Below are 21,079 nucleotides of genomic sequence, written 5' to 3'. Positions count from 1 at the left end.
AGGGGAGAAGGCGGGGGGTGGGCGCGAGACCCGCCTGAAGGGGCGCGAGGGAGGGCGCGAGGAGGTTGGGGGGACACGAGGAGGGGCGCGAGACCAGCCCGCGCCTGCCCGCGCGCGCCTTCAAATTTGGCGCGCGGCAGCGGCGGGCCCGCCGGGGCGGCCCGTGACGTCACGCCCGCGCGCCGCGGCCGACCCCGCCCTCCCGCCCGTCCGCCCACCCACCGACCCAGGCAAGAGCAGCGGCACGAGGAGCGCATCGATGACTCCTGCCACGAGCTGCTCCCGTTCTCAGCGGTTCCCTTCGTCCCGACACACAGCGCAAAACCAACAGAAAAGGGAGGGAAAGGACCCCCCCGCCGCGCCACGACCTGTGTAAAAAATCCTCCAGGAATACCTTAGAAGTGGCTGGGTTTTTAAAAGGAGAGCACTGGCACTTGAATTGAGAGGGCCGTTGCTGAAAACAACTAGGAAGAAGTTCTTAAATTTAGGAAGGAGCTCTTGAGTTTAGGGAGGAATTACTTTAGGAAGGGATTTTTTACTTTAGGAAGAAACCCTTCCTTGTGAGGGTGGGGAGGCCCTGGCACAGGTTGCCCAGAGAAACTGTGGCTGCCCCATCCCTGGAAGTGTCCAGGGTCAGGTTGGACGGGGCTTGGAGCAACCTGGGATAGTGGAAGGTGTCCCTGCCCATGGCAGGGGGTTGGAATGAGGTGATCTTGAAGGTCCCTTCCAACCCAAACCATTCCAGAATTCTAAGATTCTACAAAAACCCTAAACCCCCCAAACAGCCACCAACAAACCCATGTTTCCCATAATACCATCCCACTACAGGACCCTTTTGATTCTTGGAGGATCGAGTTAAACAGGGAAAACCCCTCAGATCTATGGATTGGGCATAGGCAGTGGGACAGCCTTGACCCAAGATCTGTGCTGAAAAATTGTGGCAAAATCCAGATTTTTCACCACCTTTCCACCAAGTGCGCATGAGAACGGACTTACCACGAGACAGAGCCAGGTGTGGATGGGAAGTGGGAAATCTGGAGCCCGGCAGCTGTTGGGGTCACGGGAGGCTCTGAGGAGAAAGAAGAGCTCCCCAAAATAAAAAGACACCTGTGCTACTGGGCAGGGCCAAGGGCGGAGTCTGCACCACGAGTGATGTTGGACACCTGGTGACATCCTCGGGTGTGTCATGGGAAGACATTCACAATATACGGGGGGGGGGGGGGGAATAGATCTATTTGAGAGTAGGAGATCCTTTAGAAACAAGTCCAAGAAGGAAATAAAGACAGTCATGGTCAAACATAGCTATTTATTTTCTCTTATAAACAGCCTTCGGTTTCTTATTGAAAAAAAAAAAAACCCTAGGATTTAAATATTTTGTCCCATCACATACAACCATCTGTATACATTATTTACAACTCTCAAATAAACACGGTGCGGATTTTCAGACATTCAGCTTCTTTTTTTTTTTTTTTTTAATCAAAAGCTGTTTTCCTTTAAAACTAAAGTCTCCATCAGTGACTACAAACTGAAGCGGTATTGGCACAGTTAGCTCACAGTAAGGGTTCTCTCCTTGCATTTTTTTTTTTTACTTTACACTGTATTTTCTCCCATATATTTTAGGATTCTAAAGGAGGAAAGGTTAGTGTCGCTTTTGGAATATACTATTTTTTTTCTTTGCCTTCAGAAATGGCCTTTTATTGAAACCTCATTCATCTTTATTGCATCCTTCTCTCTCTTCCACTGCACATTGAGGTGATGTGCCTCTACACAACACAACCACAGCATTCCCAAGCAGTCAAATAGCCATGAAAATAAGTGTTCCCTCCACGACACGGCTCGGAAAAATGTCCCAAGTTGCAAACGTACAAAAATAATGAGTATAGTTTAGTGGCTATAAAAAATTAATCTCCCCTAAAAATACATTACTCTATGAACAATTTAGGGAATTGGTTCTTCCAACAACAACAACAAAAAAACCCAACTTAATTGGTTATTTTCCTATAGGCTGCAAACTGAACCTGGTAAGGGGAAACGGTAAGAAAAGCAGGAAAATAAGAAGGTTTAACACTGAAAATCACCAATGTTAGTCTCATGTTAAAAGAAACGATATCCAGGGAAAGATAACAGGCATCCCATGAAACTGCCAGTGGTTTTAGGAGTGCAGGTTGGAAAAGAGACAACTGCCATCAGCAGTGAGGGAAACGAGATTCGGCATAAAAGGGAATATTTTAGTGGGGAAAAAAAAGCAAGGAATCTGTGTTTGTGCTGCAGCTTCTTAAATAATCCAACTAAAAGGGGGGTTATGTACAGTAACTGCACTGTGGCAGGTAGGCAGGGGGGAGCAAGGAAAAAACAACTATCCCAAAAGGAGGTGTTGATAGTAAAACTGTGTCTGGTGATCCGGGAGAAAGGGGGCAGGGGCAGGAAACAGAAAGGAACAATCTGAAAGGTGAGTCGAGTCCATAGCAGCAAATAGGTGTCCTTACCTGTTAACTGAGGGCCAGGGACACGGGGACAGGGTTCAGGTCCTAAGGACTGAGTAAGGACAGTGCTCCTCAGTATCTCCAAGGAAAAGCAGAAGTTCAAAGCTCTACATTGCATAGTAAGCAGGAAAAGAAACTGGATACTTGCAGACAGGCCTTGGAACCCGTTCTCTGCCCTCAGCTCCCAGCACCAGCACAACACAATGGGTTTGTTTCTTCTTTGCACGGTTACCTTGTATCCCTGACTTGAAAGACTTGGACAAGACATCCCGGATCCATCACCTGAGCACTGTCAGCACTGCCGGGGTGGCTAAGCTCCAAGGATTCGGCCATCCGCCCCTTCCCAGCTCCAAGCAGGTGCCCCCTCCTCAAGGCACCACCCGAATCCCTCATGAGGTCCAACAGAGCTGCAAACCACCCCAAACCATGGGATTTCTGACCCTGTCAGACTGGAAGGCCTCAGGCAGCGCTGGCAGCACAGCCTGGTTTAACCCCACCGGCACTTCCCGCTCCCAATGACCACAAAGCTGGAAGTTTCCGTCTCCAGGGGCTCGGGGTCCCTCAGAGTCCGTCGGGGTTTGTTTCTCTGGGGTTTGTTTGGGAGGCGAGGGGGTGTCCCCCCCTCTCCCTCCATAAATGCACTATTTTATAAACACATTCACCTGATCCAGATTCCATTTTGTGTGGCATTTCCATGTGCCCTGACTTCGAGAGCGTAAACACACCTCAACTTCTGGTCCCACAGCTTTTACAAGTGAACAAAAAAAAAAAAATAAAACCAATGAAAAGCTGCAAATAGAAACAGCACGGGGATACTAAATCCCCACCACTGCAAACATACCTTCAATGGTGTTATTTTCAAGTGTTGTGTAATTAAACAATGTGTTCATACAGCTGTCGGGCAAATCATGATCTCCAAGCTTTTATTACGTGCCTAGAAACTACTCAAAGTCTCTCTACTGCCAGATATTAAATACAAAAAATACACTATCCACCAAAGACTCTTTTTTTTTTTTCCTTAGTACATTCCAATTCTGATTGGCTGAACTGCAGCAGATGCCTCTGGATTTCTAAAAAACTGGCTAGTAAAAAGCAAAAAAACTGCAACAACAAGAAGAATAAAACCCTCCCAGGGCAGGAGTATGCCAAAAATGTGAATTACTGCACTGGTATCTCCAAGCAAAGCCTCGCTTTTACACGTTTTTCTTCTGAAATACCTCATCTGTGCTCAGCAGTAGGGATTCTATGCTAACCTAACTCCAAAGTGGTCCATGAACTTTGCTTCCCTCGGAGATAGATTTCCCACCACAACAAACACAGGCCACAGAGCTTTGTACTCCTAACTTAAAAAGACCTTTCCACTAGCCATTTTTCCATCCAGGTTTTCCTCAGTATTACCCCAGTGCAATTTTTGACAACGGATGTTTTTTCCCCTAACTGCATTCGTGCAAACTAAACGTTCGTTTGGCAACTGCTCGGGAGCTTAACAAAAGCTGAGTGACCCAACTGGTGCTTCCCTGTTAAAAAAGCAAAAGCAACCAGGAAAAGTTCCATGGCAACAGATGTGGAGGTACTTGCTCAGTACAAGGTCTGTGTGTGATTTTGACACCTCCTTGGCCGTTTCGCTGCAGCGACTAGAACTTCACTTTTCTTTGTAAGAAATTATCTAGTTTTGAAAAATTCCATATTCATCTCTAAAAAAATAAGACAAGTATTTGTATTAAAAGCTGGAGATCATTGATTTCAGCAAGTTATGGCTTTTTTTTTTTTTTTTTAGTGTAAGCATACATATATTTTTCTAGAACAAGTATCAGTAAGTGTCTGGGTGTTAGTACATATCTTCTGTTTCCAGCAATGTTCAGTATTGTATGTGCTTTGCACCTCAGAAGTGAGTCTGCCAAGGCACTTAGAGAATGTAAGCAAGTCTTTTAGGGACTTCATGAGAATGGGCTACCACTGACACAACACAAGAACCCATCCACCAGCAGAGTCAATCCCCCAACCAAGCACATTTCCTTTATAAACACTCAGCACCTGCTAGAAATTCCACAATGAGTAACAATAAAATAAAAATAAAAAAAAAAGCTATTTACCACGTGTCACTAACAGAGAAAAGATTTCCCCTAGTAAAAGCACAGAAAGTAGATCTCGGCTGTCACTGGTGACAGCACAGGGGCTTGTTTTTGTTTTCTTTTTTTAAAAAAAAACCAAATGAACAAAAAAACAAATACCACACGCTTGCTTAAAGAAACAAGTGACTTCAAGAAGTCCTCTTCCTTTTATCTGTCCTTCGAGGTGAGTTTTTCAATCAGTTCTTGAAGTGGTGCAAGTTCTCTTCTATCAATAAGGTTGAATTCCTGCAACAAGGATGAGGAGAAAGACACACACACAGAGTTTTGCACGTGCAGCTCAGGTGAGAAGCCTCACTCAGCCAGAATTCATTTGGCAGTAGGCTCTCTTATTCCAGGCTTAGCCACTACAGCCTTTTCCTGCCCACGTGCCACTGCCTGAAGGTCTTCTCCCCATTTAAAGGAAGGAAAAGTAAGAAAATGCTCTTTTTTTTCCCCACAAGGGAAAGGGAGTAATGTAGCTTTGAGGCAAGAGCACTGTTTGCAGTCTCCTTACCTGAACAAAAAATATAAAGTGCTTGAAAGAAGTGTTAAGGTGTGCCTCCTCCTGCAGCTGGATCACGGGATCAAAGTGCTGGTGATAGATGTGAGCGTAGACTCTGAAGAGACGCTTTAGAATTGTCTTGGCCACTGACATGAAGTTCTTTGGGAACGGGACGCCTGGAAACGAGGAAACAGGTGGCTTATCTTTCAACGCTTGTGTAATCTGAAAAGCCAGGATAACCCAACCCTCCCTCTTGCACAAGAAAGGCTGTTTGGTTCCGCTCGGCAATTCCGCCCCTAAATCACAGTGGGCTTGGGCTGAGGCACAAGGACAAGCTCCACCAGGTACCTGGGAGTAGGTAACTGAAACCACTTTTGGCATCAGCCACGGAATATTACACTTCTCTTGACCAAAGTGGAATCAGAAATAGGCTCTCTTCCACTTGCCTCCTGCCCAGCGAAAAGACTCCCGTTTCCGTCCTGCTCTTCCCAAACCCTTGGCCACAGGATACTGCTTTCTGAACTGCCTGCTTCAGTATTCTGGGACACACTCCTTTCAGTCATTCCAGGGAAAATGACCCAAGACAGGTAAAAGCAGTTTCAACAGCAGACCTTTGTCACTGCACAGGTTCTATTAAAATTGTTGCTCCCAGTAGCCAGTTGCTGTTTCCGAACCAATCTCTTTAGTTGACACATCCCCAGGCTAAAAAAAGATATGCATCAACCACCTAAAAAGACTAAACCTGTCTAGCTTCTCCTCACCTACCAGTTTCCCCAGTCAGCTTAGGTCTTTTGCTGCTTTTCCAAGTGCTGAGGTCCTGTCTGAAGGCCAGAGGCCCAAGCTCTGGATGCTGTAAGGCCAATCAGAACCTCACCAATGCTTTCAGACCCCAGCAATGTTTTCATACTCCTGCCTGCCCTGTGCACATGTCCATCTCATTTCCTCCTCTGGCTGCTGCAGCACATGGGAAGTTCATATTTAGCTGCTTAGCTTGTGGCCTTTAAGTCTCTCTCTCTCTCTCTGAAGGCAGCCCTGTTTCTCTGAAGAAGGTTAATGAAAACATGCCAAAAGCTTCAGAAACTATTCACAAAATTAAAGCAATTAAGAGATCTCCCTTGTTAATGTTTCTGAATTGGTGGTTGGTCACTATTTTCCTCCTACTTTTCCAAAAGAAAAGAAACCTCTTTAAAACATCTATTTTTCATCTTCACTTGAAAAAAAAAAAAGAAAAAAATCATTAAGATCAAAGGTGCAATTCAGCTTCTTTGGAGGTAAGGCCCAGAAATTCCTCCTGAATGCCAAACACCCCTCCTGTGTCAAAAAGTTGCCAGTTTGTACCAATTACTGGTTATAGGGTTTGAGATCCTCTATTTCTAAAGAAACAACTCACTGTTCAAACTGGAAAAAAAACCCATCAGATTTGATTGGAGTCAGTTATTGAGTAGAAACAGCACTTCCTGCATTCAGAACGGTGAGAGATGTTTATTAGGAGTATTGATAGAGGGATCAGAGTTCATGCACTGCCCCATCCATTTTATCTCGAGAGATAAGTGTGTTTATACAGATAATATAAGCTTTTACACTGGCCCTACGCGTCAGTCACTAAGGAGACCTTTTATTGCCCTGAGACTTGACTACTCCTGTACAACTGCAACCCAGAGCCACTGTTCAGCTCTGGTTGTTTACTCTACCTATTTTGGAAGGAAATAGCGTTTCGTCATCCAGCTGATCCTGGACCCAGGTCATCAGGTAATCGATGTACTTTGGCGCAGAGCACTTGATGGGTTTCTTGATGTTGGTCCCATCTGCCCAGTGGTACTCGTACCTGGGGAGGGACAAGACATTCCTTAGCACTAAGGAATCATGCCTGCCAAGGCCTGGGAGGCTGCTCCCTCCCCTCAAACTGGTCTAATGGAAGGTGTCACTACCCACGGCAGGAACAAGATGGACTTTAAGGTCCTTTCCAACCCAGACCAGTCTGGGATTCCGATCCCGTGATTAAGAAAGCTTCTAGACTACGCACACATCCAGAGAGAAACATGCCCTCGTGAAATTCAGAATGGAACAGCTATTTTGCCTGGCTTGGGGAACTCCTCTGACACCAGTCCAGACACGGGAGAAGGTGGATAATTTGGAAACATAATCACTTAAAACACCCAAACACAATAACGAGGGGAGCCTGACAACACCAGCTTTCAAGCGTTTCTATTTTTTAAAATCACACACATGGTTGTATGCAAAGCTTAACAGCATCTGATAAATCTGCCTTCTCATTTTGTTTAACAAATTCAGTTTTGTCAGAACACCAACTGGGAGAACAATTTCACCATAAAAAAATTGGATGAGGGATTGTGACGGTGCTGCTCGCAACGGGATAAAATGATCCCAGTTTTCCAACAGCAACAAATCAGAGGGCCTGAAAGCATTTTGATTTTGTATCTCAGAACACATGCAAAAATCCCAGGCGTGCCAAATGGGCCATGTGTCTGGATTTGTGAAAAATCAGGATCCCTAGCCACCCAGCACTGCCCTAATATCAAGACTGAAGTGGTATAAATGCAGGACAATCCTGAGGTTCCAGGATGAGACTGGAGCCAGAGCAAGACAACAAAGAGAATTCCATGCTGAAAATCTCATCCAAAGAACATCCAGCAATGAGAACCTTCCCTCCTCACCCCCCACTACCACCACACATTTTTCAGAGGAAGGAATTTTCTAACACTAAAACCCCAAGTTACTGGCCATCTATAAACAGAAAACCCAATCATGGCTCATTTTCCTCACTGGAAAATATCCCTTTCTGGAAGCGGAGGAGAGGTTTGCTTTTCTTTACTGTTTATTTAGGGTTTCACAGTAATTCAAAAGGAAGCAGAGCCCTCCCTCACCACTCACTCAGAAATGCAGGTATTTTCCTCCTTGGAAGACACTAAAGCATCTGGAGAGCAGAAAAAAAGCACAGACATTGGATGTCTGCACAAAAGCATAGGCAAGAATCCAAGAAGCAAAACTTAAGCGAGGCACAGGGTGGGGGATTCTTATCCAGACATCTAATATTTGCACAATACCTACAAGGAAGATTCTGGTAAGCCAAAAGGCTCTTACTTTGGGCCAGCAGACATCACAGGGCAGCTCTCCTCCGTGCAGAAGTCCGTGATGGTCCCATAAAGCATATTGATCTGGTTGAAGAAGTCGACAGCTGAAAAGCATCAAAACCACCCATTAACACTCTGCAACACAACATTCCTACAGCCCAGACTGTAAAGCAGAGATCCTGGCATGTTTATGGTGGGACAAACTTCACTGTTATTGCTTTTTTTAAGATCCATTATAAAAGAGATGCAGAACGCAACCACCAACTTTCTGGAACAGCCTCCAACAACTATGTAATTGTTCACTGCAGCAAAATCTTCAGTTGGAAGGAGAAAAAGGAAGGAGAAAGCAGAGTTACCTCCTTTTCTGAATCTTTGGTGTGTTTTATCAGAATCCCAAACTCTACTGGCCAGTGTGGAATAAAACAAAGATTTTCAGTGTAAACTTTCCAGCTTTCTTCATTAGGTGACTCATTAGGCTTCCCTGAGGCTTTTTATTCCAAATGCCCACCTTTTCCAGGAACATTTCAGAGAATCCTAGACTGGTCCGGATGGGAAGGGATCTCAAGGATCACCTCGTTCCACCCCCCTGCCATAGGCAGGGACATCTTCCACTATCCCACATTGCTCCAAGCCCCGTCCAACCTGGCCTTGGACACTTCCAGGGATGGGGCAGCCACAGCTTCTCTGGGCAACCTGTGTCAGGGCCTCCCCACCCTCACAGGGAAGGATTTCTTCCCAATATCCTATCTAACCCTACTGTCTTTTAGTTACATGCATGGGAGTTGGATACAGAGGTCATGGCACAGGAAGAGCTACAGCACCAAACAACTCCTGTCCTTAGAATATCAACTAATTACCACAAATCAATATTTAGTCCACAATGTTTCCTCATTATAAACTAGCCTTGGGAGCTTTGTTCTGGAGTGCTACTTTTTAAGTTTTGTTACATGTTGGGAAAAGCATTTCCCTTAGCCAAAACCTTTTCGGTTTGGTTGTTGTTTTTTTTTTTTTTTTTTTTGTGGCCTACAGCTGAATTACTGAAATAAAACACCCAAAAGTTGGCACACCTAAATATCCCCATTGTTCTTACTACTTTGGTGCTTTATTACTCCAAACTCTTTGAAAGGAGGGTTCTACAATAACCAACAGCAGGTTCTGTTCTGAGGAACTGTGGCCACTGCAACCAGTTTATAAAATCCACTTTATCTCCAGGTATCTTTCAGAGAATCAACGTGAAAGATTACAAAAACATCACGGCAGGAAGTTACAGCTACTGCTCAGCAGAAGCAGGACACGAGCCCTTGCTTCCTAAGTGCACACAAGAACTGTTAATTAAGTTTCCATTCCCTGTTCCCAGCAGAAACCACGGCCCAGCGTTTGCTTCAAGGCAGGCGTGTCCAGAAAACCCACACAGGCTCCGGCAAAATGACTGATTGTGGCAAATCCCACACTTGGAAGTCTCAAAACCCCCACGCCCGTCAACTCTTCCCCAAAGACATCGGTCGGGCTGAGGGTTGAGCAAGAAGGGGAAGAGCAGAGCACGTTTGTTTTTGTGCTCTCAGGGTTGTGCAGGGTAAACCAAGGACACCAAGTCACACATTTCATTTCCTTATGAGACATCCCAGTGAGCAGAAGGGGCTCACAGCTACCACGCTCTTGGGGCTTGCTGTGGTGGAGGGATGCTGTCAAGGAAAGGAGCACATCATCAGTTCACTCTTTAATTATACAGCTATAATTTCATTTGAGTTAATTCAGCAGTTAAGTCACTTGGGAAAGGAAAAACTGCTGCTGCCGCACGGGAAAGCAGAGACACGGAGTGAAGGAACCACCGAAAGGGAAGGATGCCAGCAACACATGAAGCATCTTTAGCAATGCTTGCTCATAAAAGTGGGCTGGCTTTTTCTCTAGACAGTTTTGCAATGTAGTGTGAACAAACTCTTACAAAGGATGGTGTCAACAATTCCAGCACGGCCCTGGAAGCAGTGGCAAGTGGAGCACTAGAGCACTGCGTGGCTAATTAGGAACAGGAAGGTTCAAGTCAGTAGGACAGTTTCACTTCCCAAATGTGTAAAGAGCAAGAAGAAATAGGCAGAACCACAGAAACAATCAGAGGACATTTATCTCGAGCATGATTTCTACTGCAGTGCACAGTTAATCCCACACCACCACGGGAGCACACCAAGCCTCAGAGACAAAAGATGAGGGAACACCCGGACAGGGTCTGTGGCAGCCAGAACTGCACAGGCCACAGAGCATGATGGGACATGGGATAATCCATTCTTGAGGAGTAGAGGGAAAAACTCATGCAGCAGGGAGAGGAAGGAGGAGGAAACACAGTCAAGCAATCAGAAAACATTAATTTGGGCATAATGGTCCAACGTGAAAGCGCAGAGGTTGGACAGCCAGCTTTAGAGGAAGTTAAAATAATGACATCAGACTTACTAGACCAAAGGCTCAGAACTTGGTAGAAACAAAATGAAGTAACTTGATGAAAACTGCAAAGCCCATTAGAATCATAGAATCACTTCGGTTGGAAAAGACCTCCACAATCATCGAGTCCAACCAGACCAACATCCAGTCATTCCTTGGACAGGGATGGGGACTCCACCACCTCCCTTGGGCAGCCCCTTCCAATGCTCGACAACCCTTTCCACGAAGAAATTCTTCCTGATGTCCAACCTGAACCTTGAGGCCGCCTCCTCTCATCCTGTCCCTTGTTCCCTGGGAGCAGAGCCCGACCCCCACCCGGCTCTCCCCTCCTGTCAGGGAGTCAGAGAGAGCGAGAAGGTCCACCCCCCGAGCCTCCCCTTCTCCAGGCACAGGAAGAAGCACACAGTTGTCCTCCCACAAGTGTCAGCCCACATCCAACACCCTCCTCATGGAAAAAAAAGGTCAGCGACTCACTGTTAACTGCAACCCATTCATTTAAGTCTTCCCCCTCTGGAAGCATCACAGCCATCCGGAGATTGCCGCTTCCCAGCGTGGCCTCGGCATGTTTTAGCAGTTCGTACTGGTGAGACCCCTCTGGAATATTCTTCTTTGGTTTGAAGGTTTTGGAAGAGCGACTACCACTGCAAAAGAGAGAGGAAATATTTGGAGGCCTTTTGGAATGGGAAGTGAAAAAAAGAAACGAGCAGACGAGTCCCACGTAAGGACAAGACTGACATTAAATCCTCTCCCCACTCACACATTTTCACATTGAAACAGGGTATTTAACAAAAACTGGGATGCAAAAGTAGCAGGTATTTTGCCTTGTTTTAAACCATTTTCTTACCTATGATTTGGTTTGAAAAACATGGACTGGCTCAGAAGAAAAGTTTAGACATCTGAATTTTAAACGATGGCAGTGAGCCCGGATGGCACATGAACCCCTAACGTGTCAGAAACATGACGTGCAAAATCAAATATTTGCAGAGAACTGTCAGATGAGCCAATATTTGTGAATGTTTCTGTGTATGAGCTGAGAAAAGATTTCTGTCAGACAAGGCAAACTGAGTTCTGAATTCCAAGTGGAAAGACGTGAAACCCAGACAGCACAATTTTCACTACAAATATTACCCAGATCTCCCTTCTTTATATAAAACACTTGGGCAATTCTTTACCATCTCTCTAAGGGCTGAACAGAAATTTTTGTTAGTGGGGTGTAAGGGATGAGGGATTGGGAATAAGGCACAAGGAAACTCCCTAAATAAGTAGTCTCTTCTGACAAACTCTGGGCAGGAATTCCCACTGCACCCAAATCCAGCACAGGCACCCTAAGACAGCAGGAAACAGTCTCATGTGGAAGGCAGGCAGGCATCCAAAAGGAAAAGTAATTAGGATAAATGCAGGCTGCTGGTCGTCACGTGCTATGGAAATAGCTGCAATTTTGGCAATAAATTATCAGAATTCCATGCATTTATGCAGTTCACCATATGAGAAGCCAGTTAACTGCATGCATGGTCACACACTCCTCGAGACACAGTTCAGGGACAGCTTCTCTGAGACAAAACCTTTATAGGACAAGGTTTTTCTTGGAAAGCCTGGTTATAAACATCACTGCAAACATTACTTCAATTACCTTATTCGTTCAGAAACTCTCCTATTACTTAACCAAATAAGTAATAATTCTTTTCTCCTATTATGCTCATAATCTGTTTCACGTGACAGATTTAGGAAGCCTTCTTGTCGCAGGTCTTCTTCCTCAAATCTTTGAGCAATCAGTGAGAAAAAGCAATTTTTACAGAGTTCTGCCAGGTGGCCAACAATGCACACAATCATCAAGGTCTGGGTCAAGTGTGATATTTCATTTTCAGCTACATCCCATAACAGAATTAGCCATTTCTCCCCAGGTTTTAAAACGCTCCAAGCCAACAGGCAGCACCTGCCTTTCCCTGTTAAGAGCCTCTGAGAATCTCTTAATATTAATGCAGAAGTGAGAGGGGACAGAGAAACCACCAAAGATTCCATTTTCCTCAGACATAAAAAGGCCATGAAACGGGGAAGATGCTGCATCACCCCCACTATTTGTCACAGCCAATTCCCGGTCTTTCAAGAGAAATTCCTGCGATTCCAAGGACGCTTTGCTCCCTTCACTCCCACATCCGCCGTTTCTAGCAAATTATGCCCTTCTATTTTTACAGGGAAGTGCAGCTCTGGCAGTGGCAGATGCAGCCCGACCCAGCACTAAATCAGGAAGTGTGTTTCAGGCAGTTGACTCACAGAGCTGGAGCCGGGCTGGGAAGCCACAACAAGCCCTTCCCACCGGCAGAAGCCCACGCGCCGCTCAGCCCCACGCGGACGTCACAACTCCCTTGTAAAGGCAAGAACACCAAATTTCCTCCAAAGTTGTAATTTTATCCAGTCATCTGCTGACAGGGGAGTGGGTTTCATGATGTGGATTCCACAGGCTGTACTGCCTTAGGCTGGCAAGGCAATGTTTCCAGAAGAAGGGAAAAGTTTCAGGAGTCCTGCTCACACCACGCACTGCCTCAATAGCTTGTTTCAGCTTCAAACGCAGCACTGGCACATCTACACTCACAGCAGCTTTAATATCCAGCCTCAGCTCTTGATGCACTTCCCAGCAACTGCAGGAAAGGAGCCACCTAAACCTTGGTGCTCCCAGGGGAAGCACTTGGGCTGGCCTGGCTTAGGCCTCCTCACTCCCGGGTGAGTGGTTACTTGTCCACAGGGCCTTTCAACAGAGCTTTTTCACCTATTTCCATCAAGCCTGCTGCAGATTTGCAGAAACCTGAATCAAATCAGAAAAATTTAGGCTGCTCAGGAATAGAAGTTACGCCCTCACAGCTTGTTCTTACCACAGAACTGACCCAAAGCTCTCACCTGCTGTGCAGTGGCACCGTCTTCAGGACGCGCCTGCCACCTATATCCCTCTGAGTGCTCCACAATGCCGAGGCCACGGGTGTCATTCCTTTCCTTGGGGGAATGTGTGAGGAACTAACTCCTGGAAGCACAGCTGCACCACTCAGTGCCTCCCCAGAGCAGCCACCACCACGGCCAGACTGAAATCAGCCCTTCAAAATATTTGGACGCGCTCTAGAGATTCCGAAAAAGCTGAACTCAAGAGAGCGCACAGAACATTTACCTGGGGCATGGAAACTTTTCCTACTTCAGCTCCTGCTTTTCTCATCTTCAAAGGCCTCTGTGACCATTAATTAATCCTCACAAAGTACCTCTGAAGTAGGGATCACTAGACACAGGGAAACTGAGGCAGGGACCCACTGCCACAGGCCAACAATTGAGTTTACCACAGAAGCCCCAAGTTTTAGTTCTGCACCTCCTTGTCTCCTTTCTCCTGCTGCTGTTTCTAAACACAGAAACACTATAAGACAAGACCCAAATTCCAGAAAAGCAAACATTTCCAGCCTTTAAACAATAATACAGGGCTTCAAATGATAACATCCTGCTAAGAATAGAAACATCACAGTGGGATCGGGTTAGTTTCCACTAGCCAACATATCAACAGAGAAATGAAAATAGAAGTTCAAGCTACTTTTTGGCAATGAAATCAATAGCTGCAGCACTTGAAACACGTCTTCCCTGTGACAACCACAGCATCAGAAGGACAGAAAGTAAAATGAAACTGTACATGTTCAAAATCTGCACTGATGAGATTAAACTTGAGCATTTCTATTTTTAAAATCGAGTAGTCACAACATTTCTGTCCTGAAGGGAGCCAGCGCTCCAGCAAGGCATTGCTTCCTCCAGCTCCCACACCACCAAAAACTCAGCTGTTTTCCAGTCCAGTTCCTGCTTACTGCAGTAAGCCTCCCTCAGTCCAGCCACTTGAATTTGCAGGTAACAAAAGCAAGGGAAGAATTCAGGATGCAGGCATTCCACGCAGCAGCTCTGGGAAGGAGTTAGGAGTTGCCAACTCCTTCCACAACATAGCTGCTCTCCCAAAAGGTGAGGCAGTGGTTAGAAAGCAGTTCCAGGCCTAGGGCTTTCATTTTGGATTGTTTCTTTGTTTAAACAAGAATCAGTGGCACTGACTTGAAAAATTTCCACAGACACATGATCTTCCCTATAAAAACAGGACAGATGTTGTTTATTGCTTATTTGCTGCACCATGGAGTAATTTCAATTCTCTGTAGGCTTTTCAACCTGAAGATGCTTCTCAAGGGGTACAGCGACCATAAGTGGTTTGAAATGGTGCCTTCTTCCACTGGAGTACTGACAGGTAAATCAGCAGGGTTTTATGAGATTTTTCATTCTCTACCCATCGTGGTGGGGACTAAAATCTGGCTTCCCCTTCTGGGAAAAACAGCTGCCTTCACACACTGAAACTCCATACAGGATGGCAGAAAACTCACAAGCTCATGAAGAGCCCCTCAAAAACACAGGTACCATTGGACACAAGACTCAACATGTTAAAAGAGCTCAAGTTTATCAGATGATTCACATCCAGGAAGGAGAAAGTAATTTAAGGTAGCCTTAAGGAACAGTTTTGCTTTTGCCTGTCCCAGCCACCACCCCCCAGAGTTAAAGCTGTCATAACACGTACACATCCACATTCTTAAAACACGCTTTCTTCCTCCTGTACACACACATTTGGAAGCCAGTGAAACCCAGCCAATGCAGGAGCGGTCCAGCACAACTCAGAAGCTCTCAGGAGCACCAAAACACGCCCACAGGGAGCCTTTTGCTGGCTGAGCTCTGATCAGGGTACAGAGTTGTCCCTCAGCTGTCCTGCATTGACACTCAGTGCCAAATCCACAGGGATGTTAGGTGGCCACAGCCTGTTTTCCAGCCAAGCTTCTCTCTGCCTCCGTTTTTCCCGTCTGCAGGCTCAGAATGTGCCTGTAAACAAGGGGGAGGTGTTATGCTACAACCCCACCCCATGGTGTTCCTGCTGTTTACCCAGTTGGATGCAACCCCTCTCCCGAGCAATCGCAATTCCCAAGGCAAGGCACAAGCAAGCATCCAGAACCCCATCACATAACCAGGAAATCATCACCACTTTGCTATGCTCACACACAGAATAAACTCCCTCGCTTCATTTACAACACATTCACTTAATACACTTTCATCTCCTGGAAAACCCTCAAAATAAACACAGCAAGTCACAGTTGCCCTCAGTGGATACTACCAGAGCCCTGTCTGTGCACTCCAAACACAATTAAACTATTCCCAGGGCAGCCAACGGCTGCGGAAGTGACTCAACCTCCCAAGCCTTGTCCCCTGCAGGACTAACAGGAGAGCAAGGAGAGGGGCAGGCCAGAGCCACAAACACGAGTCTACAACAGCATCCAGCACAGGAAAACTTTAGGCAAGCTGAGGACTTCTGGCTGTTCAGTTGGGTCCTTTCAATCAGATCCACATTCTTTTACTACTTCAATATTGACCCTTACTATGTAAGTACACAAACACACATTGTGGAACTGTAGGGAATAATCAAAACCAGATTTATTTCTTCTAATACCCTAATATTCAGATAGCACATCTTAAAAAGGCCAGGCTACTGGCAGCTTTGATGAAGGTGAACAAGAAGTATTCCTTCTTCTCCAACTGCTTGGTTTTTTTCCTATGAGATGGAGTTTACTATTTTGACCACTTCAGTCACTAATTAAGCTCCCTGCACACTAAACAGCACTATTTCCTCACTAATGTTTCCCCTCTTTTCTCAGGAAACCCTGATTTCTGTCAATTAGCACCAGCCTGCTCAAAAGGGAGGGCACAGCATGAACTCAAACTCAAGTCAGAACGTGGCACAGTTACACTTCCAAGCTTGGTTTCCACAAAGGTTCCAACCTATTTCCTGCAGGAACGTACCCAATACACTGTTCAGTGGACACAACAGCACTTCTTTCTTTTTGTAAAAAAAATCCAACCCTTTCCCATATATAAAAATGAGCAATTCCTAAGGAAATACATAAAGCTCTGAGTCTGGGTTGTTTCTTTCAGTAACATGCCGGATGGTGTTTAAAGAAAAGATCCTGGAAGCTTTAAGAGAGGAAGAAGGTTTACTAAACCGTTTAAGTAGGCATGAAGGAGTTCAAGATCTTTCCCCAAGTCACTGAGAATGTCCTGAAGTGGCCTAGAGAGCTCCAGCTTGCCTCGGGCAGCCTCACACACGCTGCCAGCCCCATAAAGCATCACCAAGCTTGCTGGGGCAGGAGGAAAAAGAGGAGCATTTCCCCAGGAATAAAGCAGGTGATCAACAGTATTTTCCTACCTGTGATTCCTTTAGTCCCCTACTTCTTCCAAGTGTCCCACACTAAAGGTATCCACTGCTTACCACAGCAAACTTCTCCTCCTGCCACACAGATTTCCTTACATTCAGCTAAATTATCCTTACGTGACTAATGCCCTCTGCATCCCAAACTGCTGGTCACAGTCACACCCTGTAAATACATTTAAGAAGCAGAGCTTTGCAGAAAGCCATCTACAACCCGCTGAGGGTGATAAATTGCAGCAATAAAAGCTTGGCTCTAGCATCAAATTAGATCCTTACTTGTACACCAAATATAGTGCTTGGATAACATGCCTCAGAACATGGATGGCTTCCCAAAATGCTGATCAGTGCTTTTGGAAACCAATGCTTAATGAATGACTAAAGCAAATCTAGTCATACAACCTAAGAAATCAGGGCATTTTTAAAGGGAGAAAAAAAAAGACTAACTAAAGAGTTTAAGACAGCCTTCAATCCTTTTAAACACAATAAAAGGAACCATCTCTTAATGTGTTCAGGAAAAAGGCAGTTAAAGGAGAAATTTAGCTCAATTTTCATGGGAGAAGAGTCACTTTATAAAAGGCTGCCCTCAACTGTAACCCCCACACAGCACAGGCTGAGGATATGAACGTGGCAAAGGAGAAACACAGAAACACTCGGCAACTTCCCAACAGAAAACCTCACACCTAGAGGGAAGGTTACACTTAGACTTGGATTAAGAGGCAAAACAGGGTCTGGATCGAGGAAACAACAACCATCAGAGGCAAGAAATAACACAGAGAACAACAGGAAGAAGGAATGGACAGGAGGCAGCAATGAATAATCCAACAGCTTTCCAAAAATACGCTGCATTAGCTCACCCCCAAGTATTTCTCACATATCCCCCATATTTAATACAATCTTGTATGTGCTGCATGTAACCACCTCAAGGAAAATCTGCTTATCTCTTGCAAAGTATCCTATCAGGAAAACCCACCTGCCTGAAGCATCTGAGGGGGAATGACAGCTCCTACTACATACTCAGGAGGACATTTCTTTTGAAATTATTTCAGCTTGTGCATTTGCCAGTTGAGTAGAAAGTTAGTTTAACTGTTCTATGAGCTTAAATATAGATTTTCCTCCCTTTTTTTTTCACTCCCATTGCAGCAAGAAATTTTAAGAAGAGTTGTCAACCACAAAAGTTAATAATAGGACATTAGAGACACTTGGGTTTTATTTCTAAAAGCTACACTGCAGTGTTAGAAAAAGCAGTATTTCGTGGCCATAAAGTATAAAACACAGTAATGCCATTTTGATTCCCGGATCCAGAACACTCAGCAAGTCCCTGAAACAATTAATCCATTCAAGCAGAACCAGGGCTGTGCTACTCAAGTGGGTAAAAACACAATTAAAATACCAGCTACCAAAACAAAACATGGATAATTTCACTTAAGTCAGCATAAGGAACCCACCCAATGATTATCTGTGTGGAAATTATTTCGGTATCGAGAATGAGTCGTCTCAATTTTTAGCAAAAGAGGAATTTACCAAAGCTCACTTAAGCTCATTTGTTCTCTTTGTCACAAAGAAAGGAATTACACTTGTGATAAAGACAACAAATCCAGGCATTACAAGTCCTTATCTGCAAGATGTTCTCCTTCGCTGAGGAAGGGATTAAGATTTTGTGCGTCAGGAGCGCTCGCATCTCTGGAGGACACAACTCTGGAGGCAAGTGACCACACTGGAAGATGAAGTGGTGCAAGGACAGACAACAACAACAAGAAAAAAAAAACAAAAAAAAAAACCAAACGTGAAAAAAAAAAAAACAAGCTTCAACTAAAACTCAACTGAAATATGGGCAGGATCACAGGGCTGCTTTTAGAAGTATCAAAATGTATTTGCGAGGCAAAAACTACAGTTACCTTCATGAATCCACAGTGGGGGGCTGGCACACAAAAAAATCCCATCTCATCCACGTGAAATGACTGTCTGCTGACTCAGGCTCAGGATTTGAATTGGGAAGCAAAGCCTTGAATGAAAAGGAACACGCCTGGGATGCACCACACACGTCGTCGTACTACTCTGCACAAAACAGGGTGTCAGGCCCTGGAAGGCACATGCCTACCAAGCCAACTGAGACATTACAAGTTATTTCAAACAAATAACCTGCAAACCCTCAGCTCCCCATTCCCTTCTTTCCAATCCCCTCCCCAAAATACTGACCCCAAGCAGCAGCGCCCCGGGAAAGCATCTGAGAGATCCACATGCGGACTTAACCACCACGCTGGCCCTGGGAAATTATTAGAGGAAATCATAAAATTAACTTTGTGGTTACTCCTTTATGAGCTGCTTTAAACTGATCCAGAAAAGCTGCACGCACGTGGCTTTTGGATAAGCCGCTCAGGATATAACTCTGGAGGGGACTTTAGAGCACCCTGCTCAGTTTTAAAATTCAGTGTATTTCCTCTCAGAAGAGGTAAACGCAACAGATGTCTTCCTGAATACTTGGAGAAGAACAATTTTCTTGTCCTTACGTGTGTTGTAGAGACTTCACAAGGGACTTTTCCCCACTTTTTCCCCCCCCCGAATGCTTTCAACATCAGTCAGCTCTGCATTCCTTCACAAGGTCCTTCACACCGGTACAAGGGTGTCCATCACAGCATTGAGGTGAGGTCACAACCCTGCCAGCCAACATCACATTAATGCCACAGGGGTGCCAGGAAAGCAAAAGGGAAGGAAATGCCACTTTTAGAAAGGCAACACAGACAGATGACAAAGCAAAGCACTGGATCCTGATAATCCCATGTCATGAAACTTAAAGGCTAGAGATGTTTTTTCCAAGTCGGTTGTAGCTGAAAACAGATTTTACAGCAGCTGAGTTTATAACCCACCACCTCGCTCTCTGTGTATTTTAAATTTAAGAAAAAAAAAAAAAGGGACAAAACCCAAACAGCAAGTTCATTGTAGCTCAGCTCTAATAGGAAGTGGCTCAGTTTACAAATGCCAAAAGCATCGCAAAGCATATCCTGCGGTTTGGGTTGATTTGTGGGTCAAAGGCTTATTGATGGCTCTGGCAGCAAGATCTGCCTTAGTGCTTAGGAGGGAAGACTTAAAGTGGCCCGATTTAATGGAGCCATTTACTTCCCTAAGGAAAACAAGCGGCTTCATTCTGTCAGCCTTTCTGCATCCCTCCAGCCACCCCTCGGTGGTGGACAAGCACTCCTAATATTTTGTCCTTTTTCAAACAGGATAAAACCAGACTGTGCATCTTTCAGGACAGCACGAGATGGAACTGTGAGCCCTGGGCTGTTGCCATGAAGGGGTCCTAAATCCAAACCCGAAACCCTGGCCGAAAATGAAAAGGTGCCGAAGGTAACTGATAAAAAATGAAAAACTGACAAAAAATGAAAAAGCCACTTTCCAGCACACAAACCCTCTCCCGAAAATGATCATCGTTCCACCACGACTCCCTGTGAACAGCTAATGGCATAGGTTCACTTACACTGCAAACACGGAGAGGAAAGGACAAACAAGGGAAAACAATCGAGACATTAAAGCAAACAATTAGGAAGCAATTAAGACCGGACATCACAGCGTTGTAGTAAACACAACTTTCACACTGAACAATGGCTTTCTTCCTATGCCTTTATTTTTTTTTTCATTCCAAATGTTTCTATCTGAGAAGGCAGTATCTAAGAGCATTTAGAAGTGATTTTATGGGAACACATTCCCATGTGGAGAGTCCTTTCCCAGTTCTTACAGTAGTATTACACTCATGAAGCTGAAAGTGAAGCAAACTAGTGTATTAAAACACAGGGAAATAAATATCTGGATGTCTGCTCTATTTCCCAGACAACTCAGCAGCAACTCAGCATCTCAGGAAGCTGAGGAAGGGACAACAACAAACAGCTCTGATGCTCTCCAAGAGCAGGAGCAGCCTGGAGAATCGGGAAGGTCACACTCCTTGTCAATCTGGAAACAAACACATCAGCTCAGATTTTGGGATTATTCTGCAAGAGAGGTAAGGGGGGAAAAAAAAGTAACGTCTCGCTATATCTCCTGCACGTATATTTACAAACAAAGTGTGATTTTAATTTAATTAAAAAAAAAAAATTAACCCATGTGCAGCATGAGAAGCAGCTGCCAGGCTCCACTGTGCTGCAGAACAAGCCAGACAAGGGAGAACTCATTTTGTCCCCCAGTTTGGTTTACAAGTTGGCCTTCACTCACAAACATATGTG

At 45.1% G+C, this 21,079-nt stretch overlaps 1 protein-coding gene across 2 annotated transcripts in view; it reads right to left on the bottom strand.

Moving 5' to 3' along the window:
- Positions 1-1,474: 1,474 nt before the first annotated feature.
- Positions 1,475-21,079, bottom strand: part of MOB1B (MOB kinase activator 1B) — a 22,667-nt gene continuing 3,062 nt past the window's right edge. For both annotated transcript variants that reach the window (XM_027698498.1, XM_027698500.1), the window contains exons 2-6: positions 11,093-11,259; positions 8,199-8,292; positions 6,788-6,921; positions 5,109-5,272; positions 1,475-4,840 (exon numbers count right to left, since the gene is read on the bottom strand). In XM_027698498.1, the coding sequence (XP_027554299.1) occupies positions 4,763-4,840; positions 5,109-5,272; positions 6,788-6,921; positions 8,199-8,292; positions 11,093-11,259 (637 nt within the window). In that variant the 3' untranslated portion in view covers positions 1,475-4,762. The remainder of the gene's footprint in view (positions 4,841-5,108; positions 5,273-6,787; positions 6,922-8,198; positions 8,293-11,092; positions 11,260-21,079) is intronic.

Source organism: Neopelma chrysocephalum, unplaced genomic scaffold (assembly GCF_003984885.1).
Source record: "Neopelma chrysocephalum unplaced genomic scaffold, ASM398488v2 Primary Assembly neopelma1_128, whole genome shotgun sequence".
NCBI classification, from domain to species: Eukaryota; Metazoa; Chordata; class Aves; order Passeriformes; family Pipridae; genus Neopelma; species Neopelma chrysocephalum.
The sequence above is the reverse complement of the archived record's forward strand: the minus strand, read 5'-3'. Positions and strand labels throughout refer to the sequence as shown.